General features: G+C 40.8%; 1 protein-coding gene across 6 annotated transcripts in view; it reads left to right on the top strand.

Annotated features, from left to right (window-relative positions):
- The window catches only part of Rbm6 (RNA binding motif protein 6), a 72,810-nt gene that overhangs the window by 10,077 nt on the left and 35,669 nt on the right, over positions 1-27,064 (top strand). For 3 of the 6 annotated variants that reach the window (XR_001175515.1, XM_013028184.1, XM_013028183.1), the window contains exons 3-6: positions 1,872-3,150; positions 3,693-3,782; positions 6,392-6,461; positions 18,705-18,778. The exons of 1 other annotated variant lie outside the window; for it this stretch is intronic. Coding sequence is in view for 3 of the 5 variants with exons in the window: in XM_013028184.1 (XP_012883638.1) it covers positions 1,872-3,150; positions 3,693-3,782; positions 6,392-6,461; positions 18,705-18,778 (1,513 nt within the window). In the remaining 2 variants the exon portion in view is untranslated. Of the gene's footprint in view, positions 1-1,602; positions 3,151-3,692; positions 3,783-6,391; positions 6,462-18,704; positions 18,779-27,064 lie in introns of those variants that run through there. 2 more of the 6 variants (XM_013028185.1, XM_013028187.1) reach the window with 2 other exon arrangements.

Here is a 27,064-nt window from a genome sequence, read left to right as displayed (position 1 = left end):
GAAGAATATTTAAATTTGTTCCTTTTATGAAGAACCATATAAACATAATTAATGTTATAGGATTTAATAGAAGTCATCATATTCTGAAAATCCATTAAATGTACATCAGTCATTCAACTGTTTTGGTTAATGTTATTAAGATGTTAAGATGTTATAACGTTATGAAAGGGTTTAGTACTAGAACTTTTCTCCTGAATTGAGTGCATTAGTGGGCCTATGAATTTTACTACAATGATGTAGTTTGAACTCAGAAGGGTCTTATAATAGAATTTCTATATTTTGAGAGGCAAGAATTAAGTTGGTCTTAATAAATCTCAATGCTCAGCTAAGTAGCAGATAACCCTTCAAATAATTTTGTTTTCTTTATTCATGTAGCTCCACCCAGGATACCAAGTGCCCAATTGCTTACTTAAAGTCCCTAGTCTTTAATCAAAGCCAAAATATTTTTTTAAGTGTAAACTTCTGATAGATAGATAAAGGGAAAATGTTGGATAATTAAAAAAACTAGGTGATAGCTACTCAGGAGGCTGAGATCTGAGGATCGCGGTTCAAAGCCAGCCCGGGCAGGAAAGACCATGAGACTCCTATCTCCAATAAACCACCAGAAAACCGGAAGTGGCGCTGTAGCTCAAGTGGTAGAGCGCTCGCCTTGAGCTGAAGAGCTGAGGGACAGCGCCCAGGCCCAGAGTTCAAGCCCCACGACCGACAAAAAGACAAACAAACAAACAAAAACTAGGTGAACTCTTGTTTATATCTTTTGAGTTCCATAAACAGGGTATAAGTTAATACTATATGTATTTAAAAAATATATTTTGTTAGTATAAAAGTTAGTATGAGCTTCTCCATTTCGGATGTGGGAATAATGCTTACAGACCTAATGCTTAGCCGGGCACTGTGGCTCATGCCTGTAATCTTAGCTACTTAGGAAACTGAGATCTGAGCATCATGTTTCAAAGCCAGCCCGGGAAGGAAAGTCTATGAGACTCTTATCTCCAATAAACCACTAGAAAACCGGAAGTGGTGCTGTGGCTCAAGTGGTAGAGTACTCACCTTAAGCTGAAGAGCGCAGGGACAGTGCCCAAGCCCAGAGTTCAAGCCCCACCACCATCACCAACAACAAAAAGACATTAATGCTGTCTGTAGGTCCCTTCAAGCTTCTTGATGCTGTTGCTTGGTTAAATGACTTATAACACATACTTTGCAGCATTTCCTGCATTAGGTAAAGTAATAGAATCAGTCTGAGAGCATTTCTAGGGGAAGCTGCTGAAAAGCTGGGATTTAGATGCAACTAGAGTAATGCTTAGCTGGTGAACACTGGTATACAGTTAGTTTTCCTTTCTTTTGGGAGTGCATCCATTTTGATTGGGTGGTAAACATGCTACAGATATAATAAATAATTTGGTATATTCCCCTGGAGCAAGACATTTCCTGAAGCTTACTGTAAAAAGTTTACAGTGCATTGATTTATTTTTTTCTTCCTGATATATAGGAATCATCATATTGACTTTGGAATTCTAAGTTCCCTGGCAATAGAAAATGGGAGTTTTTGTAGTATATTACCATTGTTAGCTTATCTGGTATTGCGGATTTTCCCTGTTGCAGGACTGGGTGAAAGCTTTTTCTGCAGCAGTCATGTTGAAAACCTTGTATTGACTTTCCTCGTGTTCTGAAATGGGAGCATAAAAGTTTACTCCACCACTTCATCTTAAAGTAGCAAAACTATGCTGTTTTCTGCAGATCTAGGACCTTGTTACAGAACTCTGCCAAAAAAAAAATTACAGAAGAATTTGCTGTGATTAGAGAAGAATATGCTGGTGTGTAGTTTTCAAACTCTCTGGACAATATAAGTAACACTGTCTTTGTTTCTACAGCGGGAGCCAAGAAGAAAGGTTTGCTCCCGGGTGGAACAGGGATTATCCTCCTCCTCCCCTTAAGAGTCATGCTCAAGAAAGACACTCTGGCAACTTTCCTGGCAGAGATTCACTTCCCTTTGATTTCCAGGGGCATTCGGGGCCTCCCTTTGCAAATGTAGAGGAGCATTCATTCAGCTATGGAGCTAGAGATGGACTTCATGGTGACTATCGAGGAGGGGAGGGACCTGGACATGACTTCAGGGGAGGAGATTTTTCATCTTCTGATTTCCAGAACAGAGATTCATCACAATTGGACTTCAGGGGTAGGGGCATACATTCTGGGGATTTTCGGGATAGAGAAGGACCACCTATGGACTATAGGGGTGGTGATGGTACTCCTATAGACTATAGAAGTAGAGAGACCCCTCATATGAACTACAGAGACAGAGATGCACACACTATCGACTTCCGAGGTAGGGATGCTCCTCCACCTGACTTTAGGGGTCGGGGCAATTATGATTTAGATTTCAGAGGCCGAGATGGATCCCATGCAGATTTTAGGGGAAGAGATTTACCAGATTTAGATTTCAGGACTAGAGATCAATCCCGTTCTGATTTTAGGAATAGAGATGTATCTGATTTGGACTTCAGGGATAAAGATGGAACACAGGTGGACTTTAGAGGTCGAGGATCAGGTACTACTGATCTAGACTTTAGGGACAGGGATACACCACATTCAGATTTCAGAGGTAGACATCGGTCCAGGACTGATCAGGACTTTAGGGGAAGAGAAATGGGACCTTGTATGGAATTTAAAGACAGGGAGATGCCTCCTCTGGATCCAAAAATCTTGGATTACATTCAGCCCTCTACGCAAGATAGAGAACATTCTGGTATGAATGTGAACAAAAGAGAGGAATCCACACATGACCATACAGTAGAAAGACCTGCTTTTGGCAACCAAAAGGGAGAATTTGAGCATTCAGAAACGAGAGAAGGAGAAACACAAGGTGTAGCCTTTGAACATGAATCTCCAACAGACTTTCAGGACAACCAAAATCCAATTCAAGAGAAAGAGAAGTCACAACTTTCTGGAGGTGAACAACAGAGTTCAGATGCTGGTCTGTTTAAAGAAGAAGGTAATCTGGACTTTCTTGGCCGACAAGACACTGATTATAGAAGCATGGATTATCGTGATGTGGATCACAGGTTGCCAGGAAGCCAGATGTTTAGCTATGGCCAGAGCAAGTCTTTTCCAGAGGGCAAAACTGCCCGAGATGCCCAACAAGACCTTCAGGTATGTTGATAAGGTCTTTTTCATGATTTCTTTCTCTCCCTCTTCCTTCCCCTCTCCCTTTTTCTTTTCTTTTCTCTTCTTTCTTGTTCTCTTTTGCTGTCTCTTTTCCTCTTCTCTGCTCTTTTCCCTTTCTTTTTGTTCACAGTCTCACTGTTTAGTGCAGCTGGCCTTTAACTTGTGCTCCACCACGCCTGTCTTCATAAGGCTTTTCTGTAAAATGAACTGTAGAATCTAGGATCTTCAATCCTAAATCTTTCCCTATACAGTCATTAAAAAGCAAAATTGAGCCAGACACTGGTGGATTGAAATTCAATGCTAGCCTGGGCAGACAAATCTGACAAACTCTTATGTCCAATTAACCAGCAAAAAAGCCAGAAGTAGAGCTGTGGCTCAAGTAGTAGAGCATCAGCCATCTTTGAAAAAAAGCTAAACCAGAACATGAGGCCTGAGTTTAAGCTCCAGTACCTATATTTGATCTTGGTTTTCATTTTACATGCAGAAATATATGTACTCATGAAATAATTTTATATTCTGAATTCAAGGATCAAGATTATAGAACTGGCCCAAGTGATGAGAAACCTAGCAAGCTTATTCGATTAAGTGGGGTACCTGAAAATGCTACAGAAGAGGAGGTAAGGAACTTTTTTTTTTGGTTTGGTTGGTTGGTTTTTGTTTTTTGTTTCTGTCAATTAAAAATATTTTTAAGCCAGGCATAGTGATAAAACCTGTAATCCTACCACTCAGGAGGCTGAGGCAGGAGAATCCTGAGTTTCAGGGTAGCCTGGGTTATATTACATTGTGAAACCCTATCCCTACCTTTTTTTTTTTTTTTTAATTACTGGATTGTAGACATCAATAGCTCACACCTGTGGTCCTAAAATGCTCAGGGGACTGAGATCTGAGGATCTCAGTTCAAAGCCAATTCAGGCTGGAAAGTCTGTGAAATTCTTTTTTTTTTTTTTATTGTGAAAATACTGTATAGAGGAGTTACAATTACATGGGCAAGATAGTGAGTACATTTCTTATCAAGCATTGTAGCCTTCTCCTTTGTTTACCCTTCCCATCCCTTCCCAGCCTTCTCCCACCCCCCCACCCAAAAGTCTGTGAGATTCTTATTCCAATTAACCACCAAAAAGCTAGAAGTAGAGGTTTAGTTTACATGGTAAAGTGCCAGCCTTGGGTGAAAAAGGCCAGGCCCTGAGTTCAAGCCCTAGTACTTGCACCAAAAAGTTTTTGAAAAATTACAGGTTCATAGGAAAATACAAAGAAATGTATAGAGGCTTATGTATTCTCCAGCCAGCCTCCCTAAATGTTAACATCTTTAACTATATTCTGTATCTAAACCAGCAAATTGACTTTGAAATAATACATTGAGCATACTCAGGTTGCTAACATATTCACTGAGATGAGGTTTGTAAAAAGATTGTAAGACATTATTTCTGTCTTTAGACCTGGTATTTATCCTTTCAGGAACATGTACACAAATATGTCATTGATTTTACAGCAGTAAAAACTGGGAGTTGCCTAATTGTAGTTTCAAAATATTGTCATTTCAAACTATGGCAGAATTTAAGGAATAATTAGTTGGAAATTGCAACAAAAACTGACAGTCCTGCCTGGCCTTGGTGGCTCATGCCTGTAATCCTAGCTACTCAGGAGGCTGAGATCTGAAGATCACGGTTCAAAGTCAGCCCGGGCAGGAAAGTCCTTGAGACTCTTCATCTCCAATAAACTACCAGAAAACCGGAAGTGGCACTGTGGTTCAAGTGATGTAGAGCCTTGAGCTGAAAGGCTGAGAGACAGTGCCCAGGCCCAGAGTTCAAGCCCTACAACTGACAAAACTGACAGTCCTTAGTCAGTGCCAAGCATTGTGCAATGTTTACAAGCATTAGTTCATTATTTATGTTCTACAAATAGATGGAGTCCTTATCAGAATTCTTAGGACCAGAATTATTTCAGATTTTGAGGTTTTAGGAGTTTGGAATACTTGCATAGACTTTCCTGGTTGATTATCCCTACTCTGAAAATCCCCAAACCAAAGTATTCTAGGTTCTGAAACTTTTTGGACATTTGGATTCTGAGTTTTTGGATAATAGATATTTATATTTCTGTAGGTATTTTACAGCGCAGTGAGAATCATAAAGTAACTACTTCCATGAATAGTAAAAAATAGTGAAAAATAGAGAACATAATTTGAAACATTAAGTTTTCTAAAGAAAACTAAAGATCTAGAGAACTAAACACGGAGACATGTTGTAATCAATTACTTGGGAGGTTTTGAGATAGGAGGATTGAGAGTTTTTGTCTAGTCTTGGAGATATAATAAATTCTAGGATAGTTTAGACTACTTAGCAAGGTCCTGTCTCCAAACAAAACAAAAAATGATTTTGTGTCACTTTGATTGGGCCATTTTAAATTGGATAGTTAGGGGATGCATCATTGAAAAAGTAACATTGAGCCCAAGTCTGGATGCAGAAAATTGAAGGTAGAGACAGTAAATAGACTGAGTTCAAGTGCCATGGCCCCAAACTAGACTGGAATGAGCTCAGTGTATGATATGTTTAACAGATGAGAAACTATATACTAAAATGTTAACAAGGGAGTAAAGACTTCAAATGCAGATAGTTTAATTTTAAAGTTTTAACTCCTGCTTGCATTTTTGGGAATTCAGAATCTTTTTTTTTTAAACAACAACAAAAAAAACCCAGTTTTATTCTGTAGCCCAGACTGGCTGAGAACTCTTTAGCCTTCCAAGTAGCAACAGCTACTTGGAATCTATGAATATACCACTACTTGCAGTTTTGTTCAGCATTTTTTGAATGCCCGTTGTGTGCATAGCCTAATTTTTCCTTTATAAAAGAATCATAGAGGGCTGGGAAGATGCCTCAGTGGTAGAGCGCTTGCCTTGCATGCCTGAGGCCCTGGGTTCGATTCCTCAGCACCACATAAGCAAAAAGAAAAAAGCCGGAAGTGGCGCTGTGCTCAAGTGGTAGAGCGCTAGCCTTGAGCTGAAGAGCTGAGGGACAGCGCCCAGGCCCAGAGTTCAGGCCCCATGACGGGACCCAAAAAAAAAATTAAAAAAAAAAAAGAATCATAGATTTGTAACCCCTCTGTACAGCATCTTTACAATAAAATAAAATAAAAGAATCATAACTTTAAGTTACATAGACTCAAAACCAGTAGGGAAATGCATTCATTGTTGACTATGATTTATATCAGCGTAAATATCACATTTTTGCAGATACTTAACGCATTTCGGAATCCTGATGGCATGCCTGTAAAGGAGTTGCAGTTGAAGGAGTACAATACAGGTGAGTTCTTTTACTTGTATGTGTCATTGGGTTAGCAAAAATCGTTGTCAGATTTCTATATCATGTGCTACTCAGAATTTTCCTTTTTAAGAAACCACAATTAAGTTGGTGTTTTCAAATAATAGCCAACTTTAGTCTTAGCTATGGTTCTTTTGTGGATGTTTATCCACAGATAGGTGATAAGGGTGCATGTTCCTGTTCTGAGTGCCTATGATAAAGTGAGTGTTGTAGCATTTGTCCTTAAATATGCTTTAAATAATTATTAAGTTTAGTATCTATATTTTTCGTGATGTAATGCTTACATTTGAGCCTAAGAGGATTTAATAAGCTTGCTGTATGTAATATTTTATATTTTATTGCTTTAAAATAAAATTCATAATTTTCTAGACAAATCATACAAACTATTGTTTTTTTTTAAATATTAATTTTGCTCCAAGAACAGAGTCCTGAACATTACTTTGTTGAAATTCATAAGTGGATCCAAAAGAGCTTTCACTTTAGTCTCTATTCTGTGGTCTGCTCTGTAGATTAAACTGTAGGATATCTTCATTTTGTCAGTTCCTTCAAAAACTTCCTATACAAAAAGTAGTCCAAAGTGAAATGCCAAGCACTCCATATTTTTAGGACTATATAATATGAAATGGTTTAAAAATAAAAGTAATCTTCACATGATCTTTTTTGTAGAATTTTAAATTGAAGAAAATGGAGCATTAACTGTTTCAGAGAACATAAAACTATAGTAACCCAGTTAATGAAATCTTCAAGTAAAAGTATGCTGTGTTTTTTAATACATATAATACATAGATCACTTTTATTTTTTAATATTTCATTTTATTTTTTTACAGTGCTGAAGAGTCAACCCAGAGTCTTGGGTGGGCTAGGCAAATGCCGTACTTCTGAGTTAAATCCTGGTTTCTATTGTTTATTTTTTTGTTTGCTTCTTTTTGAGATAAAGCCTTGCTATGTAGCCAAGGCTGACCTTAAATTCATAATAGTCCTGCCTAAGCCTCCTGAGTGTTGGGATTACAGTTGTACACCACTACATTAACTGGATAGCTCTAAGTTCATATTAATTCTTTTTCTTTGGTTGGTCATGGACCTTGAACTCAGGGCCTGGGTGCTGACTCTGAGCTCTTTTGCTTAAGACCACTTTGAGTCACAGCTCCCATTTCCAGTTTTCTGGTGGTTATTTGGGTATAAGAGTCTCATGAACTTTCCTCCTTGGGCTAGCTCTGAACCACAATCCTCAGATCTCAGCCCTTTGAGTAGCTAGGATTATAGTGGTGAGCCACTTGTGCCTGGCTCATATGAATTTTATTTATTTATTTTTTGCTGGTCCTGGGGTTTGAACTCTGGGCTTGAACACAGTCCTACTTTTGCTCAAGGCTAGCACTCTATGACTTGAGCCACAGCAACACTTCTGGTTTTTTCTGAGTAGCTTATTAGAGATAAGAGTCTCATGGACTTTTCCTGCCCAGGCTGGCTTTGAACTGGTATCCTCAGATCTCAGCCTTGTGAGTAGCTAGGATTATAGACATGAACCGCTGGCACCCGGCTTTAATACAAATTCTTGAGGAGAAAATTATCCACAAAAATCATGTTTTGTGCTCAAAAGAATATGGTATTTGTGTTAAGTCCAAATATTATTGCTCTACCACTTGAGCCACAGCACCACTTCTGGCTTTTTTTCTTTTTGCTTATGTGGTGCTGGGGAATCGAACCCAGGGCCTCATGCATGCAAGGCAAGCGCTCTACCACTGAGCCACCTTCCCAGCCCTTTGTCTTCAATTTGAGAACAAACTCCAAATATTATTTCTCAGAAAGCCAATTATTTCTTTGTATTAAAATATCAGCCCAGAGCACAGTGCTAGTGGCTCACACCTATTATCCCAGCTATTCAGGATGCTGAGATCTTAGGATCATGGTTCTAAGCTAGCCAGGGCAGGAAAGTGTGTGAGACTCTTATCTTCAATTATCTTGAAAAAGCTGGAAGTAGAGGTGTGGCCCAAGAGGTAGAACACTAACACTGAGTAAAAAAAAAGCTCAAGGACAGTGAGTTCAAGCCCCAGGATAGGCACCCCCCCCCCTCAATCAACCATTAGTTTGTGAAACATGACAAAGAGTGGTTAATGCTGTTCTTGAGTACCTCACTTTTTGGGGGGTACTATTTTTATACTTTTCTCTTACATGCTTTTTTTGTGTGTGTGTGTGTCGGTAGTGGGGCTTGAACTCTGGGCCTGGGTGCTGTCCTTTAGCTCAAGGCTAGTGCTCTACCACTTGAGCTACAGTGCCACTTCTGGTTTTCTGGTAGTTTATTGGAGATAAAGAGCCTTTCCTGCCCAGGCTGACTTTGAGCCCGATCCTCACATCTCAGCCTCCTGAGTAGCTAGGATTACAGGTGCCAGCCACCACCCCTGGCTCTCATGCTTTTTTGAGGAACTAAAGAGAATTTACAGGCTAGATATGCTTTTTAACTTTCTGAGCGGTAGCTTCCAATATTATGAACTATGCTTTTATTAATTATTAATATATTTAGGAATGGTGTTTTAATGTTTAAATGGCAATAGTTTTAAGGAAAGATGTTTTAAAGGAAAGATGTCTTAATGTTTAAGTAGCTGTAGATTAAACTCTTTAGTTTCTTTAGTAGTCATTGATACTGTCCTTGAATTGTTATATGTAAAAATGACACTAAAGTATATAGCATCCAAAGAGGGAGTGGGTTTTTCTGTTGTTCTTTTTTTTTTTTTTTTTCTTCAGGGGAAAGGGGGTCAATACTCAGAGCCTCTTACTCTTCCTTAGCATTTTTGCTCATGGCTGGTGCTCTACCACTTGAACTATACCTTTATTTGTGGCTTCTTTTTGGCGCAAATAAATGCTAGAGCTTGAACTAAGAGTAGAAGTTGTCCTTGAGCTAGTCCTCTACCACTTGAGCCAAATCTTCAGCTTTTTTGCTGGTTAATTGAAGATAAGAGTTTCATGGACTTTCCCGCACAGGCTAACTTTGAACCACATTCCTCAGATCTCATCCTCCCGAGTAGCTAGGATTACTAGAGTGAGCCATCAAGGCCAGCTTATTTGTGGCATGCTGCTTGATTGGAAATAAAAGTCTGAGATTTATCTGTCTGGGTTGGCTTTTTTTTTTTTTTTGCCAGTCCTGGGGCTTGAACTCAGTACCTGGGCACTGTCCTCTTGCTGAAGGCTAGCATTCTACCACTTGAGCCACAGCGCCACTTCTGGCTTTTTCTGTTTATGTGATATTGAGGAATTGAACCCAGGGCTTCATGCATGCTAGGTAGGCAAGCATTAAGCAAGCACTAAGTCACATTACCAGCCCTGGGCTGGCTTCTAACTGCAATCCTGAGATCTCAGCTTCCTTAAGTAGCTAGGATTACAGAAGAAAGTCTCCAGTGCCTGTCTCAAGAGGAAGTTTTGTCAGGCATTGATGTATATATGTAATCATTTAGAGCAGTAGTTTAAATGTTTTTAACATATGTATACATATAAAATGCACAATGATCATATATATATTTAACATATATATATATTTATGTCTAAGTTTTCTCTTTTTTCTTTCTTTCTTTTTTTTTTTTTGTCGGTCCTGGTGCTGAGGAATCAAACCCAGGGCATTGTGCATGCAAGGAAAGCACTCTACCACTGAACCAACTTTCCAGCCCATAAGTTTTCTTATAAAAGGATTGGATTACCAATTCCATGTTATTGGTATTATATCTGTATGTAACAAGTAGCATACACTTTTTTTTTTAATGTGTGCTGGTATTGGAGCCTGAACTCAGGACCAAGGTGCTCAAGGCTGGCTCTCATTACTTGAACTTCACCACCACTTCCAGCTTTTTTCTTGTTAACTAGAAACAAGAATCTCATAGACTTTTTTGCCGAGGCTTCAAATCATGATCCTCATGTCTTAGCCTCCTGAGTAGCTAGGATTACAGTTGTGTGCCACTAGCGCCTGGCTATAAAAGGAACCTTTTGAAAATATTTTTGTTCAGATCATGTTACTACTCTGTCTAAAAGCCTCTAATGAAACCTATCTCCTGTGGAAGAAATTCTAACTTTTTCTGACTTAATGCCCTTTATGAACTGGCCTTCAAAGGCTGACTTCATTCTATTTTGGGCTATCTTTAACCCTTTTTTTTTTTTTTTGGGTCCGGTCGTGGGGCCTGAACTCTGGTCCTGGGCACTGTCCCTCAGCCTCTTCTCAGCTCTTCAGCTCAAGGCTAGCGCTCTACCACTTGAGCTACAGCGCCACTTCTGGCTTTTTTCTTTTTGCTTATGTGGTGCTGAGGAATCGAACCCAGGGCCTCATGCATGCAAGGCAAGTGCTCTACTACTGAACTACCTTCCCAGCCCCTGTTCTTCCTTCTGATCCTTACTGTCTTCTGGCTTTCTTTCTACCTTTGAGGCCAGCCTTGGCTACATAGGACTCTGTCTCAAAAAAGGAAAAAAAGAACAGTTTATATTACGAATATTTACATTTTCAAGGAAGGTTTTTTTTTCTTTGAAAATATTTTTTTTGGAAGGTTTTTCTTTTTAGGACAAGGTCTTGCCAAGTAGTTTAGGCTGACATTGAATTCCTTGGTTCAAGTAATCCTCCTGCCTTCACCTTTCTGAATAGTCTATAGATACATGCCACTGTGCCCAGCTTGATTACGATGTTATTTATTTAATTATAATGTTGTATTGCATTGTATGCATTTTCAGATTTTTGTATATTCACCCATGCTTGAACCCTGCTGTATCATTCAAATCCCATATCCTGTTTTTCCTCTCATTGAATGATCGTAGGGGGAAGGCTGAGATTCATCCATGGTCTTAGCTGACTTTTTTTTTTTGTTGGTCGTGGGGCTTGTCTTGGCCTGGCATGTAGTCAGCTCTTCAGCTCAAGGTGAGGACTCTACCACTTGAGCCACAGCACCACCTCCAGTTTTCTGGTGGTTAATTGGAGATAAGAGTCTCGTGGACTTTCCTGACCAGGCTAGCTTTGAACTGTGATCATCAGATCTCAACCTCCTGACTAGCTAGGATTACAGGCATGAGCCATTGTTGCCTGGCTTTTTTTTTTTTAAGATGTCTTTTTTTCCTAATAAAGTGAGTTTTATTATTATTTTTATGTGGTACAAAGGAATCGAACCTAGGGATGCATGCATGCTAGGCAAGAACTCTACCCTAAGCCACATTCCTAGTCCTCAGCTGATTTTTTTTTTTTGTTCGGTCGTGGGGCCTGAACTCTGGACCTGGGCACTGTCCCTCAGCTCTTCAGCTCAAGGCTAGCGCTCTACCACTTGAGCCACAGCGCCACTTCCGGCTTTTTTTTTCTTTTTTCTTATGTGGTGCTGAGGAATCGAACCCAGGGCCTCATACATGCAAGGTAAGAGCTCTACCACTGAGCCACCTTCCCAGCCCTCCTCAGCTGATTTCTGATTCCAAGTTTTTCTGAGCATGAACACTTACTATGCTGGGCTATGCTTATATTATTTAAAGCAATATATTTTTCATACTTTATGGCCTTTAAATGCAAGCCCCTATCATGTGGTGTCAACCAAAGGAAAAGTGATCTGTTGTGACGCTGGTGGAAAATGATCAATATTGGACTTACATTGAAAGATGGTACGTTTCTCTTCACCTTGAGGTCCCCAAATATGATTTTGATAGTGATGGCTTTCATCTCATAGGCTAATTTGGTCTCTAACCTCTGAGTTAAAAATCTAATTGTATTTAATGCTAGGCTTATATATGTATTTACATAGTTACCCACAAGAATATATTCATTTTTAAACGTTTTTAAGTATATAATATCGTTTCTTTCCATGTTGTTAATAACATTTTTATAGTTATCATTTATAAAAAGACAAGTTTTTGTCTTCTTTGGGGAGTAGATAACAAATGCTTTTCTAACTTGCTTATTTTGGTACACTCAGAATAGTTTTTGGTTTGTTTGTTTTTGTTTAATGTTTTGTTTTGTTTTTGGTGCTGGTCCTGGGACTTGACTTCAAGGCCTGGCTTCTTCCCCTGAGGTTTTTGCTCAAGGCTAGTGCTTTATCACTTGAGCCACACTTCCACTTCTGGCTTTTTGCTGGTCAATTGAAGATAAGAGTCTCATGGACTTTTACTGCCTGGGTTGGCTTTGAACCACAATCCTCATATCTCAGCCTCCTGATTAGGTAGGTTACAGGCAGCTAGGTGCCAAGCTAGATAGTGCAAAGCTATCTAGCAAAAATATTAAAAAATGAAAAGGCTGTACAGTGTGGTGTTAATAGTATCCCTTCGGATCTGTTCTGCTAGGATTTAAAGCTCAGTATTTACTTTTAGAATGAATGATTAAAAGATTTATTCTTTCAGGCTGGGAAGGTGGCTCAGTGGTAGAGCGCTTGCCTTGCATGCATGAGGCCCTGGGTTTGATTCCTCAGCACCACATAAGCAGAAAAAGCCAGAAGTGGCGCTGTGGCTGAGATTTATTCTTTTTTTTTTTTTTTGTCAGTCGTGGGGCTTGAACTCTGGACCTGGGCGCTGTCCCTGAGTTCTTCAGCTCAAGGCTAGCACTCTACCACTTGGCCATAGTGCCACTTCCGTCTTTTTCTGCTTATGTGGTGCTGAGGAATCGAACCCAGGGCTCACTAAGCCACCGTCCCAGTCTGCCAAGAGTTATTCTTTCTTTGCCTATTTCCCCATGGATAAAATATTTTCCTCATAAGGTAGTGAGGATTAAATCAGAATATGTGAAGTATTTTGAAATAGAGCCTTATCCCAACAAGTTCTATGTAAATACTATTTAGTATCATTGTTTTTTTTGGCTATTTCTGAAAATTTTTATGATGCAATTAAGAGTTTTGACACAAAGAATGCCTAGGGATTGAGATTTGGCACCTTTTTTCCTTTTAAATTGAAGGTATTTCTTGTAGTTACAGTTACAAATTTAAATTTGTAAACATGAATTAGAAGAATATAGCAAAGCATTTAGTTTCCTCCGGAGTATAGGACACTGAATAAACCAGAATCATATCTGGCACTGGCGGTTTGCACCTGTAATCCTAGCTACTCAGAAGACTGAGATGGGGAGGACCATGGTTTGAGGCCAGTCTAAGTAGCAAAGTCTTTAAGACTCTGCCTCCAAAATAACCTGCAAAAAGTGTGGCTCAAGTGGCAGAGTGCCCACCATAAAAGAGCAAGACCTCTAGTTCACCAGTCTTTTTCTTTTTTGGTCATTGCAGGGCTTGAACTCAGGACCTGGGAGCTATACCTGAGCCTCTTTGTGCTCAAGGCTAGCACTCTACCACTTGAGCCAGAGCATCACTTCTGAGATCTCTAGTTCAAACTCCCAACACTGCTAAAATAAAAATCAAAACTGAAATCTTTTTTTTTTTTTTTGTCAGTCATGGGGCTTGAACTCTGGGCCTGGGTCCTGTCCCTGAGCTCTTTAGCTCAAGGCTAGTGCTCTACCACCTGAGCCACAGAGCCATTTCTAGTCTTCTGGTGGTTAGTTGGAGATAAGAGTCTCATGGACTTTCCTGGACTTTCCTGTCAGGGCTGGCTTTGAACCATGATCTTCATATCTCAGCCTCCTGAGTAGCTAGGATTCAGCCAACTGTAATCTTTTTTTTTGCCAGTTGTGGACCTGAACTCTGGGCCTAGGGGCTGCCCCTCAGCTCTTCAGCTCAAGGCGAGCGTTCTACCGCTTGAGCCATAACACCACTTCTGGCTTTTTCTGTTTATGTGGTGTTGAGGAATCAAACCCAGGGTCTCATGCATGCAAGGCAAGCACTCTACCACTGAGCCACCTTCCCAGCCCTGAAATCATTTTTTGAGTGAAGCTAATAATGGAATTTTCACAGAACCTTTATTTGACACTTTCAGGTATACCATTATCTGGACAGATAGCAGATTTTTCTGATCTGCTGCTTAGATAGGCAGTAAATTGTCTTGACCTTTGTGGAATTTTTCTTATACTCTTGAGGCAAATAGCTGATGCAAATTCCTTAGAATCTTCATTTCCACATCCACTATACTTCAATTTCTTAATTAATTTGCTCTTCTGTTTTTGTTTTTGTCGATCGTGGGGCTTGAACTCTGTGTCTGGGCACTGTCCTTGTGCTTCTTTTGCTCAAGGCTAGCAGTCTTACCACTTGAGCCGTAGCACCATTTCCAGTTTTTTTTTTTTTTGGGTCCAGTTCGTGGGGCCTGAACTCTGGGCCTGGGCGCTGTCCCTCAGCTCTTCAGCTCAAGGCTAGCACTCTACCACTTGAGCCACAGCGCCACTTCCGGCTTTTTTCTTTTTGCTTATGTGGTGCTGAGGAATCGAACCCAGTGCCTCAGGCATGCAAGGCAAGCGCTCTACCACTGAGCCACCTTCCCAGCCCCCCATTTTCAGTTTTATCTGTATATGTGGTATCGAGGAATCGAACCCAGGACTTAATGCATGCTAGGCAAGCACTCTACCACTAAGCCACACTCCCAGCCCCCATCAGCATTTCTTTTCATCTTACTGTTTTGAGGCAAGTCTTCGGTTAAATGCTTATCTCAAAATTCATTCTCTTTACATGTCACTTGTTAATGCTCTGTGATTTCACTTCTTTCTTTTTTTAAAAGCAAGGATTTAGGGCTCTTTTTTTCTTTTTTTTTTTGGGTCCAGTCATGGGGCTTGAACTCTGGGCCTGGGCACTGTCCCTCAGCTCTTCAGCTCAAGGCTAGCGCTCTACCACTTGAGCTACAGCGCCACTTCTGGCTTTTTTTTTTTTTTTTTTTGCTTATGTGGTGCTGAGGAATTGAACCCAGGGCCTCAGGTATGCAAGGCAAGCGCTCTACCACTGAGCCACCTTCCCAGCCCCCTCTTTTTTTCTTATTATTAGCTTTCCAAGTAATAAGATGGTCATGTATCACTACCTCCAATATCACTTCCTTTGTTTCTGATATGTCCTTAGCTTTATTTTCCATTGATTTTATTTTTCCTTTATATAGTTCAGAGTGACCTTTTATAATTTTGTTCATTTTCATATGAATGAACTGTGGTAAACTATACTAAGATGAAAACTTGAATGCTCCATTTGAGTTGTTTGGGTAGTAGCAAAAATTTCTTATAGTAAGGCAGCTTACAATCCTCAGTCTGTTTCAGAGTTAAGTCATGGAGGTCACCCATACACATTTATCTACTTTTGACCTGAAACTGAGCAATCATGGAGCCAAAAGTCACCATTGAAGAAAAAATGCAGTGTCTACTTATGAAACGTAACAGGGTCTGTTTTAGAGGATGTCTAAGCTCCTCCAGGTTTGGAAAGGTATTTCTAGAGTGTCTTCCCGTGGAAGGCCATGGTGAGGCTGCTTAAGGACTCATCAGGAGGCCTCTTATGCTGGACAGAAAGCACAGACAAGACACCTAAGCTGGTGGAGAACTTAGAGGGTTGATATATACGATGCCCTTTGTTGCTCATAATGACTTTTATATACTGTATATTTTCTTTCCAAGTGCCTTTAGTATCAGAGTCTGTTTTTAGTAAATTATGAGTGTTATCACAAATATTTTCTCTTTCCAAAGTATCTGTGTGCTCTTCTGGGCCACAATGATTACTTATATAAGTATAGAATGGAAACTTGGGGCTTTGCAGTTTAGTGTTACATGTTTTTTATTTTTGTATTTGGTACCGCTTCTCAGAACCTTGTGTTTTCTGCTTGTTTACTCAAAGCTGACACTCTACCACTTGAGCTACCCCTCTATTTCTATATCTGGGCATTCCTCTTTTATGTTCTGCAGTGGTTACCAAAGGATTCAAGAAAATATTTGCTTGCCTTATGGCTAGACCTTTCTGATTTGTGAACATGCTTTTGAGTGTTTACAGTAGATACTTGGTGATAACAATTACCTTATGTTTCTTATGTTATTCTATAGAACTTCCAAAAAATATTCCAAGTCCTTTAGAAAATGCAGAATGTTTTACATGTCAGGGGTTCACTGAGTTAGGTCAGGAAAATTCACTTGAAATAACAACAGTTTCCATTGTTAGTAGGATGTGTATAAGTAAATATATTTTATAATGAAGTATTCTTATTTCTCAAAGAATTACTTATCAGAAGAAAGAGATTTTTGTGGTAAGTTTAAATAGAGATTAGTTTTAATCTGTTGACCAAGTAGTGAGCAAAAGTGGTATTGAGGTTCCTTAGCAGTTTCGATTCTTCTTCCTGATCATTTCCTACAAAAAAAAAAAAAAGCAAGGTTCATCCTATGTCATAGTGAACATTTCACATTTTATAGTGAACTTGGGATAGTTAACAAGACTAAAATCAAAGTTTATTGTTGTCAAAATCCTCATTTTAGGCCATTCCATATAACAAGGAATTAACTCACTTAACCAAATTGACATATGTTTAAAGCTTTATTTTTCTGTTTATGGTATTGAGTTTTGACACTGATGTTGTGCTTGCTAGGCAGGTGCTCTACTACTTGAGTTGTACCTCCAGCACAGGTCATGGGGCCTGAACTCTGGGCCTGGGTGCTGTCCCTCAGCTCTTCAGCTCAAGGCTAGCACTCTACCACTTGAGCCACAGTGCCACTTCTGGCCTTTTTCTGCTTCTGTGGTGCTGAGGAATCGAACCCAGGGCCTCATGCACGCAAGGCAAGCGCTCTATCACTGAGCCACCTTCCCAGCCCCAGCACTATTTATTTATTTAAAGATACGATTTCACAATACAGCCCCAGCTGGCCTTGAATTTACTTTGTTGTCACAGTTGCCAGAAATTTGTGATCCTCCTGCCTCAACCTCCTGAGGCTTTGGATTGTAAGCATGTACCACTAGGCTAGACCACTTCTTTCTGTCCTGAAAATGGAACTCAAAACATCATGTGGTACTGAGTACACTTCTATCCAAGTTATGATTTTTTTTCTTTCTTCTTTTTTTTGGGTTGGTCCTAGGGCCTGAACTCTGGGTCTGGTTGCTCTTCAGCTCAAGGCTAGCACCCTACCACTTGAGCTACAGCACCACTTCTGGCTTTTTCTGCTTATATGGTGCTGAGGAATCGAACCCAGGGGCTCATGCATGCAAGACAAGCACTCTACCACTGAGCTACCTTCCGAGCCCCAAGTTATGCTTTTTACTGCCTTAGTTTTGTTTTTCACTTTTAACCTTTGTTGCTTTGACTTGATGCTATATTGATAATATCTTATGATATACTTTGTGCTTTGAATTTTCATAGGATAGTGTTGTTTCTCAAGTCTAAACAAATTACATCTTTTTTTTCCCCCTGCTATTCCATTTGTATGATATGATTCCTAGAGATGAGTTTCTTTATCCTGTGAGACAGCAGAAGAAGTGTTGTAGAATAAATACACTTGTAACAAGTATGGTTTTATAGTGGTGGCAGATCAAGGATTATAGGATGGTATGAGTTTAGCACCCTGTAAATCCCATGACTTCCAGTATCATGGGTTATTAGAGCCTTAGGTCTGTACTGCAAGTAATACCTGCTCAGTAGTAAGGTAAAAAGGTATTTTATAACTTTAATGTACATATGCTTGAACATATATTAACTGCTAATTGCTGTCTTTTCCCTCAGCCTGCCCTGCCATGAGTTTTAATAGAAAAAGTCATTTTGACAATTTCGGACCCAGATATTCATATTTATGCTTTTATGCCTTCTTCCTTTCATAAAGATTTAGCTGGTTTATGACTTGTTTGAAACAAGGGAAAAAAAGAGGAGACCTGAAAAGGTCTTTCCCCTGCCAACCAGAAGCCTCCTGTGGTATCCAAACAGAATAGTTGCTTCAGTCTGTCGGCACTTGTCTTTGAAGGTGGTTTCTGCTTGAGAATTGGTGACTATTAGCATAGCCTTGGGATAATTGCTTTTTCTCTCTGGGTACATTTCCTCCCCAGACACTTTCCTGTTCTTGTTGACTTTGTTTTTCTAGAAGATTCAGCCCATGGCTAAAATGTTTTAGGTCCCCACATGAACTTTCTGTGGGATTACTTAATTCTGGGGCATCCTCACCAGATCAACAGTGCAAAGAGGGCAAAGGATCTTCTTACAAAGGCCATTTTAGAATGAATCTCAAAGTTTAGAAACATCTAGACTTTCTCTTTCAGTAGTTTTTCTGTTTGAGGTATCAACTTTGCTTAGTGCAGGGGAGGGTGGGTTAGTTGGGAGGGCTTGTGTTTAAGGGGCTCAGAAACGGGTTTTAAGTGTGTCTTTTGTGTTTGCAAGGCACTAACACCACTCCCGTCTGTATTTAAATGCTGTCCCCAGGTTACGACTATGGCTATGTCTGCGTGGAATTTTCACTCTTGGAAGATGCCATCGGATGCATGGAGGCCAACCAGGTTGCTTTATACTTCGGTCAAATGATGCTGGAAGGATATATTTTTTATATATGGGGAGGGAGGGCTTCAAATTATTTCACTTCTGAAAGGTACAAGAAATCTTTCTTCAAAGCATACCACATTCCTACCAAAAAGTGGTTGTGAGGACAAACAAGACTGGAAAGATTCTCAAGAGTTAATGGATAGAGTACATTTTAAAAGTGTACTGTTGCAGTTGAACTAGAATCTAAAGACTGTAGATGGAAAAATATGACAGATTTGCAATGTAACTGAGGTGGGCATGTTCCTTGATTGTCTGGGATTTCAAGGATCTGCCTGGCACAGAAATTCAAATCAATGGTCACATTAGAACTAGGGTGAAAACCATTGATGGCTGCTTCTTTTGGCATTAAGGTCCTGTCTGCATGTGTTACTTTCCAAAGAGGACCAAGGGAAAGGAGAGAAGAATGGCTTATGTTTGTTGCATTCATCATTGTTCTTTGCCAGTTTGGAGTTAAGAGTTGTGTGCTCAAGTCCTTGACTGTTTATAGTCAGAGCTGGTGAATGTGAATCTGTACTTACCTTATGTTTGAACTATCTGGAGGTATTCAGCTTGTTACCTTTTATTATCATTTGTGTCTTTTACTGAACCGTTCCTGGTAAATCTTGTCATAGTGTTTCCTTGAGGGACAGCAGTTTGTGATGTTACAGGTCTTCCATCTATAAAGTGAGAAACAGAAAGCTTAGAAAATAGTTTTTTATGCATTCACTGCCTATACTTAATAACATGAGTTTATCGAACCTAGGATGTTGAAAGAAGGCTTTGTCAGAGAAAATGAGATCTCTTTCTCTTCTTCAGCATGGCTTATTATACTTAACTGTTCCTCCTTTTGGTGTTACTTTCCCCTGAAGGGTATGAGACAGCATGCTCTAAATGCTTTGAAAGCAAGCATTAATTATAGAAAACTTTCAATTTGTCCTTACCTCTTGTTACTAGTAGAAACACTATCAGATCATTAGAGAATGACTGGATTGGGACAGTATTCCTTTAACAGTTCTTTTTTTTAAGCCAGTCATGGGGCTTGGACTCAGGGCTTGGGCATTGTCCCTGAGTTTCTTTTGCTGAAGGCTAGCATTCTACCACTTGAGCCACAGTGCCACTTCCAAACTTTTATGAGTAGGTTATTGGCAATAAGAGTCTCATGGACCTTCCTGCCCAGGCTGGCTTTGAATGGCGATCCTCAGATCTCAGCCTCCTGAGTAGCTAGGATTATAGGCATGAGCCTCTGGTACCTGGTTAACAGATGTTTTTGTTTGTTTATTTGTTTTGTTTTGAGAGGCCGAGCTGGCTATTGCAGGCAAACTCATCTCATGTCCCAAAGATCTTGTGTCTAAGCTAACAGAATTCTTAATGGCAAGTCTTGCTGACTTATCACTGAATCAATCATTTAACAAATACAATGTATCAGAAATTGTGCTACTGCCAATTTTGGAGAGAATAAAGCTTCCAGTCTATTCTGAGTTAATAAGCACCAACCAACCACATGCAGCTACTTATTAGTTGAGATGAGGTCTTTAGAAATTTTTGCCTAAGCAGTCTCAGCCTCCAAATAACTAAAATTACTTGCATAAACCATCATAAGTTATTAATATTGTCTTTTAACTGCCTCTTTATCCCAACAAAAAAAAATCCTGTCTAAAGTATCTGGCCCCCTAAAGAGTACCAAATAGAATTAGGATAACTTTTTAAGGAAAGTTTTTAAGGAAACAAGGCTTATATGGGATTAGAGGTATGTCTCAAGTGGCAGAGAGTCAGCCAGTGAGTAAAAGCAAGAGTTCAAATCCCAGTCTATATCTGGGGAAAAAAAAAACACATTTGTTTATACCAATAACATTGAAAGGAGGTGGCTTATAGACCTCTCTTTTTAACCCCCACAGCCATTCTGTGAAACTCTCAGGCTCCCAGATTGGGACATAAGAACAAAGCAGAAGCAGCGCCAGTATTCTTCTTGATCTAAAATTCGGTGTTTTGCTGGCCTATGGAGGCTCATGCCTGTGATTCTTGCTTCTCAAAAGGCCGAGATCTGAGGATCGTGGAGCAAAGCCAGCCTGGGCAGGAAAGTTTGTAAGACGCTTATTGACAATTAACTACCAGAAAACCAGAAGTGGTGCCGTGACTTAAGTGGTAGAGTGCTCTCTTTGAGCTTAAGAGCTCAGAGACAGCTCCCAGGCCCAGAGTTGAAGCCTCATGACAGACAAAAATAATAATAAACATAAATTAAAATGCAGTGTTTTGATATAGGAAGCAGTCCTTAAGCTAAGGGAATCATGTGTTACTGTGTTCTGAAGTACAACCAAGAGCTAATTCCCTAGCTTAACCTTTCATCCTAGCATTCAGGAGCCTAAAGCAAGAGGATCTTAAGTTTGAAGCCACTTTGGGCTGTGTAGTTCCAAGCCACCTGGGCGATGTAGGAGAGTTTGTTTCAAAACACTAAAAAAGCAGGACGCCAGTGGCTCACCCCTGTAATCCTAGCTACTCAAGAGGCTGAGATCTGAGGATTGCGGTTCAAAGCCAGCCTGGGCAGGAAACTCTGTGAGACTCTTATCTCCAATTAACCACCAGAAAATTGGAAGTGGTGCTGTGGCTAAAGGGGTAGAGTGCTTGCCTTGAGCTGAAGAGTGCAGGGACAGTGCCCAAACCCAGAGTTCAAGACCCACAACTGACAAAAGAAAGAAAGAAAGAAAGAAAGGCATAAGAATGTAAGGGAAGAAATTGTCTTTTCACATTATTACATGAACTAGCTGTTTATGGAAGATAAAGTATTTCTGCCTTTCTTCCAAGACCAACTTGCTTCAGATTTTGTGTCATCAGAGTCCTGTTGACACCGCTACACAAGGCCTGAATGTGTCTGTGTGTGCTTTTGAGGAGATTCCTGTGATATGCTTTGGGTTGAGATTTTTCCTGTCTCTTTGGTGATACTGCGAATTGAACTCAGGGCCTTGTACTTGCTAGGTAGGTGCTCTACCACTTGAGCCATGCCTTCAACTTCTTTTTGCATTGAGATAGGGTATCACTTTATGTCTGGACCAGCCTGGAATGTTCCTACATGTATTACTGGGGATGACAGTGAACGACTACAACCAACCATTGCCCTTTTACCATATCTGGAATGACAGGCTTGTATCTGTGTGCGCAGCAATTGGTTGGGAATGAAGTATCCGAAAACCTTTATTTTTTTTGCTTGGGCTGGCCTTGAACCATGATCACCCAATCTAAACCTCCCAAGTAACTAGGATGAAAAGGTCTGAGCTACTGTGTCCAGTGAGATTTTCAAACTCTGCCATTCTCTTGATGTGAAATGTTAAGTGATATAAAATGATAAATAAAACATTTACATTGATAATTCTAGGACTAGGGAATGGAAATAAAGGAGTCACTTGCCATCTTGCTTTGTTGAATATGATGGGTTATGTGTATATTAATAAAGTTGCTAAAGATAATAACGAGACCCTTTCTCAGTGCCTACATGAAGACATCAAACAAGACTGGGAAGGTGGCTCAGTGGTACAGTGCTTGCCTTGTATGCATGAGGTCCTGGATTTGATTCCTCAGCACCACATAAGCAGGAAAAAAAAAAAAGTCGGAAGTGGCGCTGTGGCTCAAGTGGTAGTGCTAGCCTTGAGCTGAAATGCCGAGGGACAGCGCCCAGGCCCAGAGTTCAGGCCCCACAACCAACCAAAAAAAAAAAAAAAAAGATAAAAGAATATTGTCTACATCCCTACTGAGTACTGTGGCTGGGGGACTTACCAGGCTATCAGTCATTTCACCAGCAGTTGTCTGTCTGTATAGGGAAGTAATTTTCAGCAGTTATAAAGTTAGAAGTCTGCCTAGTTTATGTTTTCTTTATCTCTGACTAGGTGAAAGAGGCAGACAGCCAACACTGTGAGACAGAACCCCTTATTCAGTACCTATTAGGAAATGTATTTCTAGCAGTGCCATATGTCCTTAGCTTTCTTTGTTGTTGTCTTAGCCCATAGGAACTGAGAGGAGTATCATGCCCTTTTGCCATATGTGCCATTATACTGGGATTTGGGGAGATGAGTAAAGAAGTATTGTGTTAGAGTTGTCTAGCTGTATTAACTCTCTGAAACTATTGGCATTTAGTCCTTAGGAACATTGTGTCTTTGTTTTTGTTTTATTTTGGTTGGGCTTGGGGCTTGAACTCTGGGCCTGGGCGCTGTCCCTGTGCTCTTCAGCTCAAGGTAAGTGCTCTATTGCTTGAGCCACAGCACCACTTCCAGTTATCCAGTGGTTTATTGGAGATGAGAGTCTCACGGACTTTCCTGCCTGGGTCCAGTTTGAACCATGATCCTCAGATCTCAGCCTCCTGAGTAGCTAGGATTACAGGCGTGAGCCGCGCCTGGCCTGTGTCTTTATATTTTAGTATCCTATCATCTTTACTTCTAGGGATTAAATGAGTTAGTGTATATAAGGTAATCAGGTGTGGGCCTTGGTATGCAGTGAATGTTGAGTGCATGCTTTGTTTGGTTTTGTTTTTGGGGGGCTTGAAGTCAGGGCTCCTGGTTATTTATTTTTTTTCTCTGCATATGGCTAGCTCTCTGCCATTTGTGCCATACCTCCACTTCTGGCTTTTTGCTGTTTATCTGGAGATAAGTCTTTGGATTTGTCATTCTAGGTTGACTCTCAGATCTCTGCCTCCTGTGTATCTGTGTTTATAGACTTTTAGGTGTGATCCTTTTCAGGAGGAGGCTTTTGGTTGTCTTTTTTTGCATTAATAATACTTGTCACTGAACTTGTTGATATCAGAGGACTACTTCCAAGCCTTCCTAAAAGCTTAGCCTTGTCCTTCGAATCTTTTTTTTTTAAAGTTGTACTGGGGTTTGCACTCAGGGCCTTGCAGGCAATTTGAGCCATGCCCTTAACCCTTTTTACTTCAATTATTTTCAAATAAGGTTTCACATGTATGCCTGGGAAGTCCTGGACCTTGATCTTCCTATTTATGCTTTCCAAATAGGTAAGATGGTGGTCCTTGGTTTAAACTTAAGAGCCTTGTGCTTGCCTGATAGGCAGGCCACTTGAGCCACATTAGTAGCCCCCCTAACCTCCAAATCTTAAATTTTCTCAAAAGTAAAAACAGGAGATAGACATGGAACATAAAGTTAGACCATGCTGGAATTCTAACATGTGACTTTAAGCTCTGATATCTTCACCCTTTGCCATATCTCGGGCTTTAATTATAAGAAGTAATTCTGTTAAATTTGAAAAATAAGCATTATTATTTGGCAGTTTTAGGTGCTATACAGCTCTCTGTCCTTTCTGGAGCAAGATAGGGCCACTTACTATATACATGATGAGATGCCATCACTGTTCTCACCAAAACTGAACACATGGAACTTCCTAATCTTGAATTTTGAACCTCACAAACTGTGAACTTAGTAAATCTCTTTTTGCTTTATAAGTTGACCTGTCTTAGATACTATGTTATGATAACTAAAAATTTAAACATAGGATTATGGGTGGAGTTGGTAACCTGCCCATTTAACTGACCATATAGCTTGTACCTACTAAGATTGAGTGGGCTTTCTACTTTCAGGTATCCCCATAGTTAAAAAATAGCCAGGTGCGGGTGGCTCATATAATCCTAGCTACTCAGGAGGATAAGATCTGTAGATCATGGTTCAAAGCCAGTCCGGGCAGGAAACTCCGAGAGACTCTTATCTCCAGTAAATCACTAGAAAACCGGAAGTGGTGCTGTGGCTCAAGCTGTAGAGTGCTCGTCTTGAGCTGAAGAGCACTGGGAAAGCACCCAAGTCCAGAGTTCAAGCCCCACAACCGACAAAAAGAAAGGCTGAGCATTAGTGGTTCATGATTGTAATTATAGCTACTCAGGAGGCTAAGATCTGAGGATCAAAGCCAGCCTGGGCAGAAAGACAGTGAGACTTATCTCCAATTAACCACCTAAAAAATGGAAGTGGAGCTATGGCTCAAATGGTAAAGTGATAGCCTTGAGCAAGAAAACTCAAGGTACCTATACCCTGAGTTCAAGCTCTAAGACTGACAAGATAAATAAATAGCTAAAAGACTTGTTTTGATCACCATTGAAAGAGAACATAGAATGTGTCTTCACTCCATAGCTAACACCAATCAGTATGACATGGTTGTTGTTGGCCAGCACTGTTTAGGGAGGGAATTTTTCCTGTCAGGCCTGAACAGGCCTTGTAAAAACCCTTACCTTCTGCGAGGCCAGACAGAGGCTTTGAAATGGCTTCTGCTTCTTGAAAGCCACGAACCAGGAGATGCTAAGGAAGTGAGACAATACATTATGGAAGCCCACATCTGCCAGGCTGGTCCTCCTTTCTCCTCAGGTTGGTCAAGGGAAGGGTGGTGAAGATCCTCTTACAATGGCTCTTGGGACACTGAAGCAGTGCTGAAACATGTGACACACATGCTATGTAACCATGAGGGGTTCTAGGCATCAGCTGCCCATTGTCTGCAAGGCCAGGACCCATAAGCTTACAACATATGGTACCTGATATGGAGCTCTGATTCTCTTGGCTGCATCTTATCAGGCTTTAGAGCTTCAGCTTATAGGCAGTTGGTCAGGGGAAGACCCTGGAAACCTTGTGGGTACTTCTCAACCCAGCTTCCAGTGCAGGCCAGCTACATGGAGCAAACTGATACAATGGGCAGGACAGTTCGTCTGGACAATAAATAGGAAGCTCATAGCAGGAGACCACTGAGAAGGAACTATCCCACTGTCTATCTAGCCTCATGAGTCAGGGGCCCAGCCTTAGAGCTCTCTGCTTTCATGACAGAGATCTCTTCCACCCTATAGCCTTCTTTGGCTGGTCTAAAAAGTCTAAAGCTTTACTTTACTCACTTGTTCTGCAGCTCCTAATCTTCAGGGTTGGAGTGTTTATAGCACTTTTCTTCTTCATAGCCCAAAGTTTCAGTCAGCTTTACAGGAAGGAGCTGAAAGTACAGGCAGCAGGATAGTAGAGGGCCCAAGAGGAAACCCTCTTTCTAGTGAATATAGGTAGCCACATTTACTGGGCTGGACCATGAGGATGGTGCAAGTGTATGGAGGCAGGATCAGGACACAACATAGAAGTGGAGTTTCTAGAAGCAGGAAGGACTTAAGGAGCCCGTGGGAGACTTGACTGGATATATGCTCTGTTTCTGAGCCAACCTGCAGCTAGGACAGGCTAAGGGACTGGCAAGGGCTACTTTGTAGAAGACCCAGAGAACAGATAGGAAGGGATGGATTCCATAGGTTGCTGAAGGAGAGGGTCTAGCAGAGGCTGCCCAGCTGGCATCACATGGTATGATTATACTCAATGTCCCCCATTGTGCATATACCAGACCATGGCAGGAAGTTGCAGAGCAGATTATGGGCCTAACAATAGATCCTATGTAAGATGGAGCATCAACTCAGATTGGCTAGCACTAAGCCCAGATACTGGATATAGTCCAAGATCATCCTGGGAAGCTAGCTGCCATTAATGTAGAGGGTGTAGGTCAAGTCATCCTTGAAAACCTCTTGATGAAGTCGTATGGGCAGCTAGTGGTATTAACTAAAGACTGTTTTCATAGAAGTTAATCTCAGGGGGGCTGGGAAGGTGGCTCAGTGGTAGAGTGCTTGCCTTGCATGCATGAGGCCCTGGGTTCGATTCCTCAGCACCACATAAACAAAAAGAAAAAAGACAGAAGTGGTGCTGTGGCTCAAGTGGGAGAGCACTAGCCCCGAGCTGAAGAGCTGAGGGACAATGCCCAGGCCCAGAGTTCAGGCCCCATGACCTGACCCCCCCCCCCCAAAAAAAAGAAGTTAATCTCAGGGTTGGTGGTCTTAAGGATATGCGAATACATGGGTTTACAGTGGTCCTGGGAAGTGGTTGATATATGATCCTTTAAACTTTCAGGTAAAAGGGAACCTAGTAGTTGGGCACTAGTGGCTTATAATTGCAATCTTGAGAGGCTAAGATCTGAGGATCACAGTTTAAAGCCAACCTGGGCACGAAAGTCTGTGAAAGTTTTTTTTTTTTGTTTTTTTGTCGGTCATGGGGCTTGAACTCTGGGCCTGGGCGCTGTCCCTCAGCTCTTCAGCTCAAGGCGAGCACTCTACCACTTGAGCTACAGTACCACTTCCGGTTTTCTGGTGGTTTATTGGAGATAGGAGTCTCACGGTCTCTCCTGCCCGGGCTGGCTTTGAACTGCGATCCTCAGATCTCAGCCTCCTGAGTAGCTAGGATTACAGGCGTGAGCCACCAGTGCCCGGCAAGGCTGTG

This window comes from Dipodomys ordii, unplaced genomic scaffold, assembly GCF_000151885.1.
Source record: "Dipodomys ordii isolate 6190 unplaced genomic scaffold, Dord_2.0 Scaffold107, whole genome shotgun sequence".
In the NCBI taxonomy this organism is placed as follows: Eukaryota; Metazoa; Chordata; class Mammalia; order Rodentia; family Heteromyidae; genus Dipodomys; species Dipodomys ordii.
Note: the sequence above shows the minus strand (reverse complement) of the source record. Positions and strands in the feature narration are given on the sequence as shown.